The 15,570-nt window shown below is 43.4% G+C and overlaps 1 protein-coding gene across 2 annotated transcripts; it reads left to right on the top strand.

Moving 5' to 3' along the window:
• The first annotated feature begins 372 nt into the window (after window positions 1–372).
• On the top strand, window positions 373–1,710 carry LOC129049464 (POM121-like protein 2). 2 transcript variants are annotated; one of them, XM_054528857.2, is made up of 2 exons: window positions 373–1,293; window positions 1,472–1,710. In XM_054528857.2, the coding sequence occupies exon 1, from the start codon at window positions 416–418 to the stop codon at window positions 1,289–1,291; it is 876 nt and encodes a 291-aa protein (XP_054384832.1). In that variant the 5' UTR covers window positions 373–415; the 3' UTR covers window positions 1,292–1,293; window positions 1,472–1,710. The 2 variants fall into 2 exon arrangements, with proteins under 2 accessions (XP_054384832.1, XP_054384833.1); XM_054528858.2 differs by having other exon boundaries at window positions 415–1,297.
• The last annotated feature ends 13,860 nt before the right edge of the window (window positions 1,711–15,570 follow it).

Below are 15,570 nucleotides of genomic sequence, written 5' to 3'. Positions count from 1 at the left end.
AAGTGACATTAACATCCATCCTAGAAGAATGAAACACACATCACCTTTACTGATATGAGTAAATGATTTGTTTTTCCTTGAAAGAGTATCCAAGTGTATTGTGTTCATTTTTACACCGATCAAAGAGGGCACCCTTCTGTCAACAGGCATCTGCAGCTTTCAGGACCTGGCAGAAATTCTATCTTCCACCTTTAAAGGTCAGGCAAAAAGTAGAGGCAGCTGCTAGGCCCCTCTGCCCAGAGCCAACTGACTGGGACCATCAGTGGGAAGGACGGAGGCCTGAGCTTTCCTGGTCCCCCAGATCGTCTGGGTGCTGCCCTCCCGCGCTGCAGCTGCGCCCTGTGACGTCCCCGATTCCGCGAGGTGCCGTCCTGGCCCGTGCGGGACCCTATGGCCAGAGGGTGCCCAGCGCGCGATGTTTTGCGCGCTTTCTAGCGTCCTGAGGCCAACGGTCACCAAGCTCAGCACACTTGGCCCCGGCGGCAGACTTCGGAAACTTCTGGAAGCCGAATTTCTAACGGAAGGCCCCGACCATTGCACTGCTGTCATGGGCAACTACCTGAGCTGGTTCCTGGGCTGGCCCCGGGCCAGGGTGCTGCCCGGAGCCCAGAAGCACAGGTCCCTGCCGTCCAGGCCGGTCCTCCGCTCCCAGGTCCAGGACTGCTGCAAAGTCGTCTACATCCATGGGAAGCGCCAGGTCCACACCCGGCCCCTCCCCACCGCTCCTCCCGATTGGGACTATGCCCGCATCCGGAGAGAGATGGTCCCAGAGGCCTGGAGGCGCTTTCCCAACAGGCCACCGCTCCTAAGCCTCACTGGGCCAGACTTTTCTGAGGCTCATCTGGCCTACACGAAGAGGCGGCTTTGGAAGGCCCGGCACCCCCGGCCCATCTGCAGCCTGGTGACTGTGAAAATCTCCCCGCCGGAGCACAGAGGGGAGCCTGTACAAGCGTCACCTCCCGCCGAGGCCCCAGATCCCTGTGCCAGGGAGACAGTGCTGAAGGCCCTCAGCCAGTGCGACAAGGGAAAAAGGAAATTCGACGAGCCACTCTGGTTTGAGGTCTCAGACACCAAGCAGAGACCGTCACCAAGGCTATCTGCCTTCAAGCCCATCAGGAGACATGGAGAGGTCCCCGCCTTTGTGCTCAGGCCTGGGCCGCTCAGAAGAAGCCTCCACTCTCCAGCAGCAGTGTCTTCCAGGAGAAGCAGCCTTCCCTCAGCCTGCGGCCTGCCCTACTGCAGGAAGTACCCCGGCCACAGCCCAGTCGCAGAGCCACCGCGGGAGCTCTAGGAGTAGGTGCAGCAATGTCTCGGTGTCTTGGGCCTTCCTACACACCAAGGAGCCGCCCAGGGGAGACCACGAACCTCTGAGCACACCCAGCCTGCAGCCGGGCTCAGAGTCAGGGACCTGCCACTTTCTCCTGAGCCTCCAGACTGCTTCATCCTATTGACCCTTGTTTTACCCCCACAGGAGCCACCGACCCCACCAGGGCACTTCCCACTGCCTCAGCTGACTGCTCTGCCAGCTCCAGCCCCGCCTCTCCTTAGCCTGCGGAGCCCACGCTGAAGAGACTGTGTTGCTCTCAAAACCCTTAACCTTTCCCCTGCCCGCCCACTTCTGCTTTCTCCCTGGGAACTTCTGCTTTCTCTCTGGCAGGCATATCCTCCACTTTCATAGTTTGCATAAATATTTGTTCTTCTTTTAAATAATAGTGTCTTTATTATTTAAAAAAAAATAGAAATGAGTTGCATATCCTTAAGCAAGAAAAGAGAAAAATTCAAGGCACACCTCACACTATATACAAAAACTAACACAAGGAGATCATAAACTTAAATGTAAAACCTAGAAATTTATGTCTTTTAGAAAAAAAGAAAGGAAAACTTTCTGTGACTTTGGGTTATGCAAATATTTTTTAGAAAACAGAGTCTATAAAAGAAAAAATATGAATTGGACATGGTTAAAATTAAGAACATAACCTCTTCAAAATGTACTGTTAGAAGAATGTGAAACAAGCCCTAGACTGTGGGGGAAATTGCCTATCATTTAGCTCACAAAAGAATTAAGAAAGAAAAGGTAGAGTGGCTGGCAAGATGGCTGAATAGGAACAGCTCCAGTCTGAGCTCCCAGTGATATCAACACAGAAGGCAGGTGATTTCTGCATTTCCAACTGAGGTACCCGCTCATCTCATTGGGACTGGTTAGGTAGTGAGTGCACACTATGGAGGGCGAGATGAAGCAGGGTAGGGCATCACCTCACTCGGGAAGAGTAGGGGTCAGGGAACACCCTCCCATAGCCAAGGGAAGCCCTGAGGGACTGTGCCATGGGGGACAATGCATTCCGGCCCAGATACTACACTTTTCCCAACCCACAGACCAGATTACCTCAGGAGCCTACACCACCAGGGCCCTGGGTTTCAAGGACAAAACTGGGCGGCCGTTTTAGCAGACACTGAGCTAGCTGGAGAAGGTTTTTTTTCATACCCCAGTGGCGCCAAGAACACCAGTGAAACAGAACTGTTCACTCCCCTGGAAAAGGGGCTGAAGCCAGGGAGCCAAGTGGTCTAGCTCAGCGGATCCCACCCCCACAGAGCCCAGCAAGCTAAGATCCACTGGCTGGAAATTCTCACTGCCAGCACAGCACTCTGAAGTTGACCTGGGATGCTCAAGCTTGGTGGGGAGAGAGGTGTCGGCCATTACTGAGGCTTGAGTAGGCGGTTTTCCCTTCACAATGTAAACAAAGCTGCCAGGAAGTACCAACTGGATGGAGCCCACCGCAGCTCAGCAAAGCTGCTATAGCCAGACTGCCTCTCTATATTCCTCCTCTTTGGCCAGGGCATCTCTGAAAGAAAGGCAGCAGCCTCAGTCAGGGGCTTATAGACAAAACTCCCATCTTCCTGGGACAGAGCACCTCAGGGAAGGGGCAGCTATGGGTGTAGCTTCTGCAGAATTAAACGTTCCTGTCTGCCAGCTCTGAAGAGAGCAGCAGATCTCCCAGCACAGCACTCGAGCTCTGCTAAGGGACAGACTGTTCCTCAAGTGGGTCCCTGACCCCCGTGTCTCCTGACTGGGAGATACCTCCCAGCAGGGGCCGACAGACACCTCATACAGGAGAGCTTAGGCTGGCATCTCAGGGGTGCCCCTCTGGGACGAAGCTTCCAGAGGAAGGAACAGGCAGCAATCTTTGCTGTTCTGCAGCCTCTGCTGGTGATACCCAGGCAAACGGGGTCTAGAGTAAACTCCAGCAGACCTGCAGCAGAGGGGCCTGACTGTTAGAAGGAAAACTAACAAACAGAAAGGAATAGCATCAACATCAACGAAAAGGACGTCCACACAAAACCCCATCTGAAGGTCACCAACATCAAAGATCAAAGGTAGATAAATCCACAAAAATGAGGAGAAACCAGTGCAACAAGGCTGAAAATTTCAAAAACCAGAATGCCTCTTCTCCTCCAAAGGATCAAAACTCCTTGCCAGCAAGGGAACAAAACTGGATGGAGAACGATTTTGATGAATTGACAGAAGTAGGCTTCAGAAGGTGGGTAATAACAAACTCCTCCAAGCTAAAGAAGCATGTTCTGACCCAATGCAAGGAAGCTAAGAACCTTGAAAAAAGGTTAGATGAATTGCTAACTAGTATAACCCGTTTAAAATAACCAGTTTAAAAAAAAAAAAAAAACATAAATGACCTGATGGACCTGAAAAACACAGCACGAGAACAAATACACATGTATTAATAGCCAAATTGATCAAGTGTAAAAAGAATATCACAGATTGAAGATCAACTTAATGAAATAAAACATGAAGACAAGATTAGAGAAAAAAAATGGAAAAGGAATGAACAAACCCTCCAGGAAATGTGAGACTATGTGAAAAGACCAAAACTACATTTGACTGGTGTACCTAAAAGTGGAACCAAGCTGGAAAACACTCTTCAGGATATTATCCAGGAGAACTTCCCCAACTTAGCAAGACATGCCAACATTCAACTTCAGGAAATACAGGGAACACCACTAAGATACTCCTCGAGAAGAGCAACTCCAAGACACATAATCATCATATTCACCAAGGTTGAAATGAAGGGAAAAATGTTAAGGGCAGCCAGAAAGAAAGGTCAGGTTATGCACAAAGGGAAGCCATCAGCCTAACAGCAGACCTCTCTTCAGAAACCCTACAAGCCAGAAGAGAGTGGGGGCCAATATTCAACATTTTTTTTTTTTTTTGAGACAGAGTCTCACTCTGTCACCAAGGCTGGAGTGCAGTGGTGTGATCTTGGCTCACTGCAACCTCCGCCTCCCGGGTTCAAGTGATTTTCCTGCCTCAGCCTCCCACATAGCTGGGACTACAGGTGTGTGCCACCATGCCCAGCTAATTTTTGTATTTTTAGTAGGGATGGGGTTTCACCATGCTGGCCAGGATAGTCTCAATCTCTTGACTTCGGGATCTGCCCACCTCAACCTCACAAAGTGCTAGGATTACAGGTGTGAGCCATTGTGCCCAGCCTCAACATTCTTAAAGAAAAGAATTTTCACCCAGAATTTCATATCCAGCCAAACTAAGCTTCATAAGCAAAAGAGAAATAAAATCCTTTACAGACAAGCAAATGCAGAGAGACTTTGTCACCACCAGGCCTGCCTTATAAGAGCTCCCAAAGGAAGCACTAAATATGGAAAGGAAAAACTGGTACCAGCCACTGCAAAAATATACCGAATTGTAAAGACCATCGACACCATGAAGAAACTTCATCAACTAACAGGGAAAATAACCAGCTAGTGTCATAATGACAAGATCAAATTCACACATAACTATATTAACCTTAGATGCAAATGGGCTAAATGCCCCAATTAAAAGACACATACTGGCAAATTGGATAAAAAGTCAAGACCCATGGGTGTGCTGTATTCAGGAGACCCATCTTATGTGCAAAGACACACATAGGCTCAAAAAAAAGGGATGGAGGAATATTTACCAAGCAAATGGAAAGCAAAAAAAAAAAAAAAGCAGGGATTGGGCTGGGCACGGTGGCTCACACCTGTAATCCCAGCACTTAGGAAGGCTGAGGTGGGCAGATCACAAGGTCAGGAGATCAAGACCATCCTGGCTAACACAGTGAAACCCTGTCTCTACTAAAAATACAAAAAATTAGCCAGGCGTGGTGGCACACACCTGTAGTCCCAGCTACTCAGGAGGCTGAGGCAGGAGAATTGCTTGAACTGGGAGGCAGAGGTTGCAGTGAGCCAAGATCGCAACACTGCGCTCCAGCCTAGGTGACAGAGCAAGACTCCATCTCAAAAAAAAAGAAAAAAAAGGAGGGGTTGCAATCTTAGTCTCTGATAAAACAGACTTTAAACCAACAAAGATCAAAAAGACAAAGAAGTACATTGTATAATTGTAAAGCGATCAATGCAACAAGAAGGGCTAACTATCCTAAACATATATGCACCCAACACAGGAGCACCCAAGTGCTTAGAGACCTACAAAGAGACTTAAGACTCCTACACAATAATAGTGAGGAACTTTAACACCCCACTGTCAAAATTAAACAGATCAATGAGACAGAAAATTAACAAGGATAATCAGAACTTGAACTCAGCTCTGGATGAAGTGGACCTAATAGACATCTACAGAACTCTCCACCCCAAGTCAACAGAATATACATTCTTCTCAGCACCACATCACTCTTATTCTAAAATCGACCACATAATTGGAACTAAAACACTCCTCAGCAAATGCAAAAGAACAGAAATCATAAAAAAACAGCCTCAGACCACAGTGCAATCAAATTAGAACTCAGGATTAAGAAACTGACTCAAAACTTCACAACTGCATGGAAACTGAACAACCTGCTCCTGAATGACTACTTGGTAAATAATGAAATTAAGGCAGAAATAAATAAGTTCTTTGAAACCAATGAGAACAAAGACACAACGTACCAGAATCTCTGGGACACAGCTAAAGCCGTGTTTTGAGGAAAATTTATAGCACTAAATGCCCACATCAGAAAGTGGAAAAGATCTAAAATAGATACCCTAACATCAAAATTAAACAAACTAGAGAAGCAAGAGCAAACAAATTCAAAAGCTAGCAGACAAACAATACCTAAGATCAGAGCAAAACTGAAGGAGATAGAGACATAAAAACGCTTCAAAAAATCAATGAATCTGGGAGCAGGTTTTTTGAAAAGATTAACAAAATAGAGAGACTACTAGCCAGACTAATGAAAGAGAAAAGAGAGCTCATCAAATATACACAATAAAAACTGATAAGGAGGATATCACCACTGATCCCACAGAAATACAAACTACCATCAGAGAATACTATAAACACCTCTATGCAAATAAACCAGAAAATCTAGAAGGGATAAATTCCTGGATACATACACCCTCCCAAGACTAAAACAGGAAGAATTCAAATCCCTGAATAGACTAATAACAAGTTCTGAAATTGAGGCAGTAATTAATAGCCTACCAACCAAAAAAAACAAAACAAAACCCAAGACCAGATGGATTCACAGTTGAACTCTACCAGAGGTACAAAGAGGAGCTGGTACCATTCCTTCTGAAACTATTCCAAACAATAGAAAAAGAGGGACTCCTCCCTAACTCATTTTAGGAGGCCAGCATCATCCTGATTCCGAAACCTAATAGAGACACAACAAAAAAAGAAAATTTCTGGACAATATTCCTGGTGAACACCGATGCAAAAATCCTCAATAAAATCCTGGCAAACCAAATCCACCAGCACATCGAAAAGCATATCCACCATGATCAAGTTGGCTTCATCCCTGGGATGAAAGTCTGGTTCAACATATGCAAATCAATAAACGTAATCCATCACATAAACAGAACTGATGACCAAACCATATGATTATCTCAATAGATGCAGAAAAGGCCTTTGATAAAATTCAACACCCCTTCATGCTAAAAACTCTCAATAAACTAGGTATTGATGGAACATGTCTCAAAATAATAAGAGCTATTTATGACAAACCCATAGCCAATATCACACTGAATGGGAAAAAGCTGGAAGCATTCCCTTAGAAAACTGGCACAAGACAAGGATGCCCTCTTTTGCTACTCCTATTCAACACAGTATTGGAAGTTCTGGCCAGGGCAATCAGGAAAGAGAAAGAAATAAAAGGTATTCAAATACGAATAGAGGAAGTCAAATTGTCTCTGTTTGCAGACAATATGTATATTAGAAAACCCCATCATCTCAGCCCAAAAACTCCTTAAGCTGATAAACAACTTACAAGAGCTGTGACAGACTTCTTCAAGGAGAACTACAAACCACTGCTCAAAGAAATAAGAGAGGACACAAACAAATGGAAAAAAATTCCATGCTCATGGATAGGGAGAATCAATATCATGAAAATGGCCATACTGTCCAAAATAATTTATAGATTCAATGCTATCCCCATCAAGCTACCACTGGCTCTCTTTGCAGAACTATAAAAAAACTACTTTAAATTTCATATGGAACCAAAAACAAGCCCGTATAGCCAAGACAATCCTAAGCAAAAAGAACAAAGCTGGAGGCATCACACTACCTGACTTCAAACTCTACTACAAGGCTACAGTAACCAAAACAACATAGTACCGGTACCAAAGCAGATATACAGACCAATTGAACAGAACAGAGGCCTCAGAAATAACACCACACATCTACAACCATCTGATCTTCAACAAGTCTGACAAAAACAAGAAGTGGGCAAAGGATTCCCTATTTAATAAATGGTGCTGGGAAAACAGGCTAGCCATATGCAGAAAACAGAAACTGGACCCCTTCCTTACACGTTATACAAACACTAACTCAAGATGGTGTAAAGACTGAAATGTAAAACCTAAAACTATAAAAACCCTAGAAGAAAACCTAGGCAGTACCATTCAGGACATAGGCATGGTCAAAGACTTCATGACTAAAAACACCAAAAGCAATTGCAACAAAAGCCAAAATTGACAAATGAGATCTAATTAAACTAAAGAGCTTCTGCTCAGCAAAAGGAACTATCATCAGAGTGAAAAGGCAACCTACAGAATGGAAGAAAATTTTTGCAGTCTATCCATCTGACAAAGGGCTAATATCCAGAATCTACAAGAAACTTAAACAAATTTACAAGAAAAAAACAACCCCATCAGAAAGAGGGTGAAGGATATGAACAGATGCTTCTCAAAAAAAAAAAAATTTGTGCAGCCAACAAACATATGAAAAAATGCTCATCATCACTGGTCATTAAAGAAATGCAAATCAAAACCACAATGAGATACCATCTCACGCCAGTTAGAATGGTGATCATTAAAAAATCAGGGAACAACAGATGCTGGAGAGGATGTGGAGAAATAGGAATGCTTTTACACTGTTGGTGGGAGTGTAAATTAGTTCAACCATTGTGGAAGACAGTATGGTCATTCCTCAAGGATCTAGAACCAGAAATACCATTTGACCCAGCAATCCCATTACTGGGTATATACCCAAAAGATTATAAATCATTCTACTATAGACATATGCACATGTATGTTTATTGCAGCATTATTTACAATAGCAAAGACTTGGAACCAACACAAATTCCCATCAATGATAGACTGGATAAAGAAAATGTGGCACATATACACCATGAAATACTATGCAGTCATAAAAAAGGATGAGTTCGTGTCCTTTGCAGGGACATAAATGAAGCTGGAAACCATCATCCTCAGCAAACTAACACAGGAACAGAAAACCAAATACTGCATGTTCTCACTCATAAGTGGGAGTTGAACAGTGAGAACACATGGACACAGGGAGGGGAATATCACACAATGGGGCCTGTCAGGGGCTGGGGGGCAAGGGGAGGGAGAGCATTAGGACAAATACCTACTGCATGCCAGTCTTAAAACCTAGATGATGAGTTGATAGGTGCAGCAAACCACCATGGCACATGCATACCTATGTAACAAACCTGCACGTTCTGCACATGTATCCCAGAACTTAAAGTAAAATAAAATAAAAAGTTAAAAAAAATAAATTTTGTCTTTTCTGACCTAATTAATCTTTTAGGTATTAAGTCCCCTAAAGTACAAAAATGACATATTTCGCTTATTTGGCATAAAATCATACAGGAAACATTGTCAAACATGAAATGGTGTTAGGCTTTCTTTGGGGTTTATTTGTATACATATGTTATTGGTATGTGTTCAAAAATTATGGGAAATTCCTATAATTCTGATATGACTTAGTGTATGTTATTAATGTTTATGATTGTTATGTAAAATTGTTGTATGCCACAGAAGTAACCAAAATTTCCTTGCCATTTATGGCTTTAATATTGGCTATTCTAACTAAGATGTTGTGTCATCCACAATTGTTGTCTTGTTTTAATCCTCTTTAAAAGGTGGTTTAAAGTCAGCTATAGGACTTTAACAGGCGTTCTTGAATGCAGGTTTCTGATAACTTTGGAGATTGTGACATTAGAATGGAGAAAAAATTTTGAGGACTCTCATGGAGAACTGGAATACTTATGAATGTCAAGCAGAACAGGAGTTAACTGTATGGACTGAACTAATGGAAGACTGAAGTAATCTTTTTGACTTTTTGCTTTAAACATTGCTGATCCTTCATTTTGTTTTTCAGAGTCAAGGAAACTTTTCTTTTGAGCTACTGACAGCTTTTAACAATTGAGTGAACAAAATTTGGAGCATATTTGTTTCTCTCTACCTGATTTCTTCAGAATTTAAAAACTGTGAGTATTCTTAACGTATGGCAATATAGTTAATTACATAAATGCAGTAAGAATCTGTTTTCTTTTGCAATAGGACACAATTGAGAAACTGGTTATTTTAGCAAGGCTTTGCCTGTAATGGTATACTTTCCTTTAAGGAATCAAATTTGACTTATAGAACCAATAAAAGCCCCTTGGGAAACCTGGCCTCATACCTGTCTGCACAGTCTCTGTACAGGCTTTCTGAACTGTAATAATTAAAGAATGTCACTTTCTGAAAGTCCCAGTTATCTTGGGACCTCAAGGGCAGAGGAACTTATGGTACAAACCCATGGTGGGCTTGGCTTTAAAAAAAAAAAGAGTCTTTGGCCAGGCACAGTGGCTCATACCTGTAATCCCAGCACTTTGGGAGGCTGAGGCGGGCAGATCACCTGAGGTAAGGAGCTTGAGACCAGCCTGCCCAACATGGCAAAACCACATCTCTACTAAAAATACAAAAAAGTAGCCAGGCGTGGTGGTGGGTGCCTGTAATCCCAGCTACGGGAAGCTGAGGCAGAAGAATCGCTTGAACCTGGGAGGCAGAGGTTGCAGTGAGGCAAGATTGCACCTCTCAAAAAAAAGTCTTTATTTGTGATTCATCTATGGAACAAAGTTTCATCAAAGCCCATTTTAAAAGCTTATGTGAAAAATACTTACTTTTGCTGCACTTTATGCAAATAATCAGGCCAAGAATAATAAAGCAAACTGACCTTACCATGATTTGTCTTTAGTAAAAATGGAAGACTGAAGAGAGGAAAAATACATTTCAAAAACTATGGTATACTTGTTATTAGATTATAGTCCAATTAGTTGTTTTTCAGTTTTTTCCTGCAATTTAGACTGACCCTGCTTATTCCTGTGAACCAATCAGTGATCTCTGACTGCAGCTCAGAATAAGTCAGAGGGATTGGTAATGTAACAATTTGGATTAGTGTTCTAATTCTGGACACATATTGGAATCAGCTATCAACGCCATATCAGCTTGGTTCCAACAGTTACCCAGTTCGTGGAAAGCCTTCTTATTTAGTTTATTTGGGATAGTTTTACTTATTTTGCTTTACTCTTGTAAAATATATTGCTGCTGTACTCTATGTGTAGGAATGCAGGATAAGCTTACTCAATGTTCTCTTAAATTGAACAATTATTAATCTTCCAGATATCACCTTTTGTTAGAACTCAAGAGTTATGAGCTGTCCTCGACATACCCATGCTTTCTGACTGAGCTCCTCTCTACCCTGAATACAAGAGACCCTAACAGTTAGGCAGGAATATCATCACCCCTATTTAGCCTGAAGAAGTTACAGAAGATGGATCTTTGTCTCTCTGCAACCCTTAGGATTAAGGGTTCCCTTGTAAAAGGGAAGGGGGAAATATGTCAGAGGTGTTTGAACCAGAATGATGCCATTTTGAATAGCGGCTGGGTAAAATGAGGCTGAGACCTACTGAGCTGCATTCCCAGGAGGTTAGGCATTCTAAGTCACAGGATGAGATAGGCTGGCACAAGATAAGCTCACAAAGGCCTTGCTGATAAAACAGACTGTGGTAAAGAAGCCGGCCAAAACCCACCAAAACCAAGATGGTAATGAAAGACCTCTGGTCGTCCTCACTGCTCATTATACGCTAATTATAATGCATTAGCATGCTAAAAGACACTCCCACCAGTGCCATAACAATTTACAAATGCCATAAGTTACCCAATATGGTCTAAAGGGTTGGGGGAACCCTTAGTTCCAGGAATTGCCCACCCTTTTCCGAGAACACTCATGAATAATCCACTCCTTGTTTAGCATTTAATCAAGAAATAACCATAAAAATAGCCAACCAGCAGCCCCCGAGGCTGCTCTTCCTGTGGAGTAGCCATTCTTTTATTCCTTTAATTTCTTAATATACTTGTTTTCATTTTAAAATAATAATAATAATAAATGTAAGCTTCATAAGGACAGCATCTTCAGCATCTTGGACAGGGTCTGCTACGTACACTATTCCCAAAACTATTTGTTAAATGAATTTACCACTCATCCTCTTAAAATCCTCTCTTCCTTGGTTTCCATGATATTACACGGTCCTGATTTCCATCTTCATTAATTTCCTAGGGGCACTGTAACAAATTGCCACAAACTAAGTGGCTTAGAACAACAGAAGTTTATTCTCTTACAGTTCTGGAGGTTTAAAATTGAGGTGTCAACAGGACCATCTCCCCCCTGAAGGCTCTAGGGACAACCTGTTCTTTGATTCTTCCTGCTTCTGGTAGCTCCAGACATTTTTTGACTTGTGGCTACATCACTCTAATCTGTCCCTATCTTCACATCACCTTCTCCTCTGTGCATATCTAATCTCCCTCTTGCCTCTCTTTTATAAGGATATTTGTCATGGCATTTAGGGTCTATCCATAAATCCAGGAGAGTTTCTTCATCTTAAAATCCTTACCTTAATCACGTCTACAAACACCCATTTTCAAATAAGGTAAGATGCTAGGAATTTGGACCTATCTTTGGAAGCTATTATCAACCTACTACACTCTTCTACCTCATTGACCACTCACCAACCTCCTTTATAGACTTCTTTCCCTGGACTTTAAATGTTGGTGCCCCCCAGAATTCTGTTTACTCTCATTTCTTTTCTCATTCTACACTCTATCCATGGTAAATCTCATTTTCTCTCAACATCTCAATTACCAACTCTAAATTAATGATTTTCAAATCAATATCTCTAGATCAGAAATTTTTTCTGAACACTAAACCCATATAACCAATGATTAGAAAACTATTCTTGGATGTCTCACAGAAACTCAAAAGTCAAATGTTCACAATTGAGCCTTCTGTCTTCTCCCAGATCTGCCCTACTCCTGTGTGCCTGTGTTGGTTAAAGGCACCAGTTACCAGCTGCTTAATCCTGAACCTTGACTCCTCCTCTCCCTCAAACCTCTCATTTACTTAGTCCTAAGTCCTGGTGATTCCACCTGCAAAATAGCTCTCCAGGCTGTCCAGATGCAACACCTACCATATTTACTGAGGCCAACCTCCTACCACATCTCCCCACCTACAGTCTTTGACCATTCCAACTAGTTCTCAAACTACAGCCATTATAATTTTTCTAAAAGCATAGTCTAAACTTATTCCCCTTGCCTAAAACCTTTCAGTCACCCCTGAGGGCATATGGGCTTTTCAAAAGATGGCTGCCACTTCTCCCATCCACATGCTCCTCTACAATGTCATCTTGCCTCTCCCCCTTCAAGAGGTGGAGGCTAATTCACCTTCTCTTGGATCTGGGCTGCCTCTGAGTGGCTTCCACATAACCAAGAGGATGCATCAGAACCAAAATGGTGCTCTGTGGCTTCCAAGGCTAGGGTGGAAAGAGGCTTGCAGCTTCAGCCTGGGTCTCTTGATATGCCCAGTCTCCAGACACTTGCTCTCAGAACCCAGCAGCACACTGGAAGGAGCCCAAGTCAACCTCATGGAGAGGCCACATGGTGGTCTCCAGTCCACAGCCCAGTTGATTCCAACTTCAGGCCATCCCAGCCCAGGCACCAGACAGGTGAGTAAAGAAGTCTTCAATGACCCTGTCCCCAGCCACTTGAGCCATGTCCAGGCATTCAGTCTTTGAGCTAAGTCTCCACATACCATATAGCAGGGACAAGCCATCCCTGCTGTGCCTGTCAGAATTCCTGACTCACAGAATCTGCACATAACAAAATGGTCACTGTTTGGTGCCACTAAGTTTGGGGTAGTTTATTACATGGCAGTAGATAACTGGGACATCCTCTGATGTCTTCAAGGTAAAAATCCAAACTTGTTAATCTCTCCTTCATGACCCCATCCCTGCACTTGCCATTTCTCCCGCTTGAGTCCATCCTCTGACTCTACTAACCACTGTCAATCCGCTAAACAAGGCTTTTTCCTTCACACTCAGCCCTTTCGATGCTTATGACCACCCTGATGGACTGATACATTCACTCTCAGCTTCCGTCTCTCCCTTCCACTTCCACAACAGTGGCTGGGATGGCAAAACACTCCTGCTCTCAGCCTTCTTTGAAGCTAAGGGAGCCATTTGTGATACTGTCTAACCTATGGAAGTTAAGCCATGGTCTCCTGGAAGCTTCTAGGACAGGTTTTGCTTTCCTGATTAAAAGGATAGACATTGCTAATAACTTTCCCTGATTTTTTGTGCCTTAAACACAGAAATGATAATCAGGCAGGAATAGCTATCTTGTGACTGTAAGGGACATGCCAAGAGAATCACAGGGGTGCCACCTGACATCAGTTTGCTGAACCAAGGCCAGCCGTTTCCTATGCCACCTCCTTATGTGATGAATGAAAATAGACTCCAACTGCTTCAAGTCACTTTTAATCAATGCAATATACTCTTACTTGAATCTAAAATCATTCCTAACTGACAGGATGTTATTCCTTTTGCCTGGACACTTGGTCCCTTCCCTCTTTATCCTGTTAGCTGTTTCTGATGCTTCACGTCCAAGCTTAGATTTCAGCTCCTCCAGGAAGGCTAAAGTCTGGATCTGACCCTGGCCTGAGTCTGGATCTGACCATCCTCCCAGGAACTTCCCCAAGGCATCTTGTATTTTCCTTACTGTCACATTTACCACACTTTTTCTTTTCTCATATATCCCACATCACTCTGTGTTATGGGATGAATTGGGTTCCCCCAACTTTCATATGTTGAAGTCCTAACACTCAGTACCTCAGAATGTGGCTGTATTTGGAGATAGGACCTCTGGAGAGGTGATTTAGGTTAAATGAAGCCATATGGGTTTGCCCTAATCCAATGTGACTGGTGTCCTTATAAGAAAAAGGGATTCAGGCTGGGCACAGTGGCTCATGCCTGTAATCCCAGCACTTTGGGAAGCTAAGGACGGTGGATCACTTGAGGTCAGGAGTTTGAGACCAGCCTGGCCAACATGGTAAAACCCCATCTCTACTAAAAATACAAAAATTAGCTGGACTTAGTGGTGGGCACCTGTAATCCCAGCTACTCGAGAGGCTGAGGCAGGAGAATTGCTTGAACCCAGCTGTCAGAGGTTGCAGTGAGCTGATATCATGCCACTGCACTCCAGTCTAGGTGACAGAGCAAGACTACATCTCAAAAAAAAAAAAAAAAAAAAAAAAGGAAAAAGAAAAAAGAAAAAGAAAAAGGGATTCAGACACAGACACACACAGAGGGTGACCATGTGATGACACAGGGAAAAGATGGCCCACTGCAAGCCACGGAGAGAACCTCAGGAGAAACTAACTCTGCTGACACCTTGATCTCAGACTTCTAGCCTCCAGAAGTGTGAGAAAATAAATGTTCATTGTGTAAGCCTCCCAGTCTATGTTACTTTGTCATGGCAGCCCTGGCCAACTAATACATAACCAATGTGGCCAAGCTGATGTGCCTTCACTCCCTCGATTAGGTTATGTTACATAAAACCTTGTCTTAGCTGCCTGTATAGTGAGAAATTCTCCTGCTGGTCTCAGATGCAAACAGCCATGGTGTGGACTGTTTATGGAGAGTACCATGTGGCTGGTAACTACAGGCACCTCTAGAATCTGATGGTGGCTTCCAGCCACAAGCAAGTAAGAAGCTGAGACCCTCCATTCTATAACCACAAGGAAGTGAGATCTGCCCACAATCATGAAAGCTTGGAAGAGAATTCTGAGCTCCAGATGAGAACACAGTCTGGCTAATACCTTGATTGCAGCCTGTGGTACAGAACCCCAGCTAAGCCGTGCCTGGACTCCTGAGCCATAAAAATGGTGAGATGATAAATGGGGGGGAGCATTATGCCTCTAAGTTTGTGGTAATTTGCTACACAGTGTAGAAAACTAATACATGCTTGATC

Source organism: Pongo abelii, chromosome 14, assembly GCF_028885655.2.
Source record: "Pongo abelii isolate AG06213 chromosome 14, NHGRI_mPonAbe1-v2.0_pri, whole genome shotgun sequence".
Classification (NCBI taxonomy): domain Eukaryota; kingdom Metazoa; phylum Chordata; class Mammalia; order Primates; family Hominidae; genus Pongo; species Pongo abelii.
The sequence above is the reverse complement of the archived record's forward strand: the minus strand, read 5'-3'. Positions and strand labels throughout refer to the sequence as shown.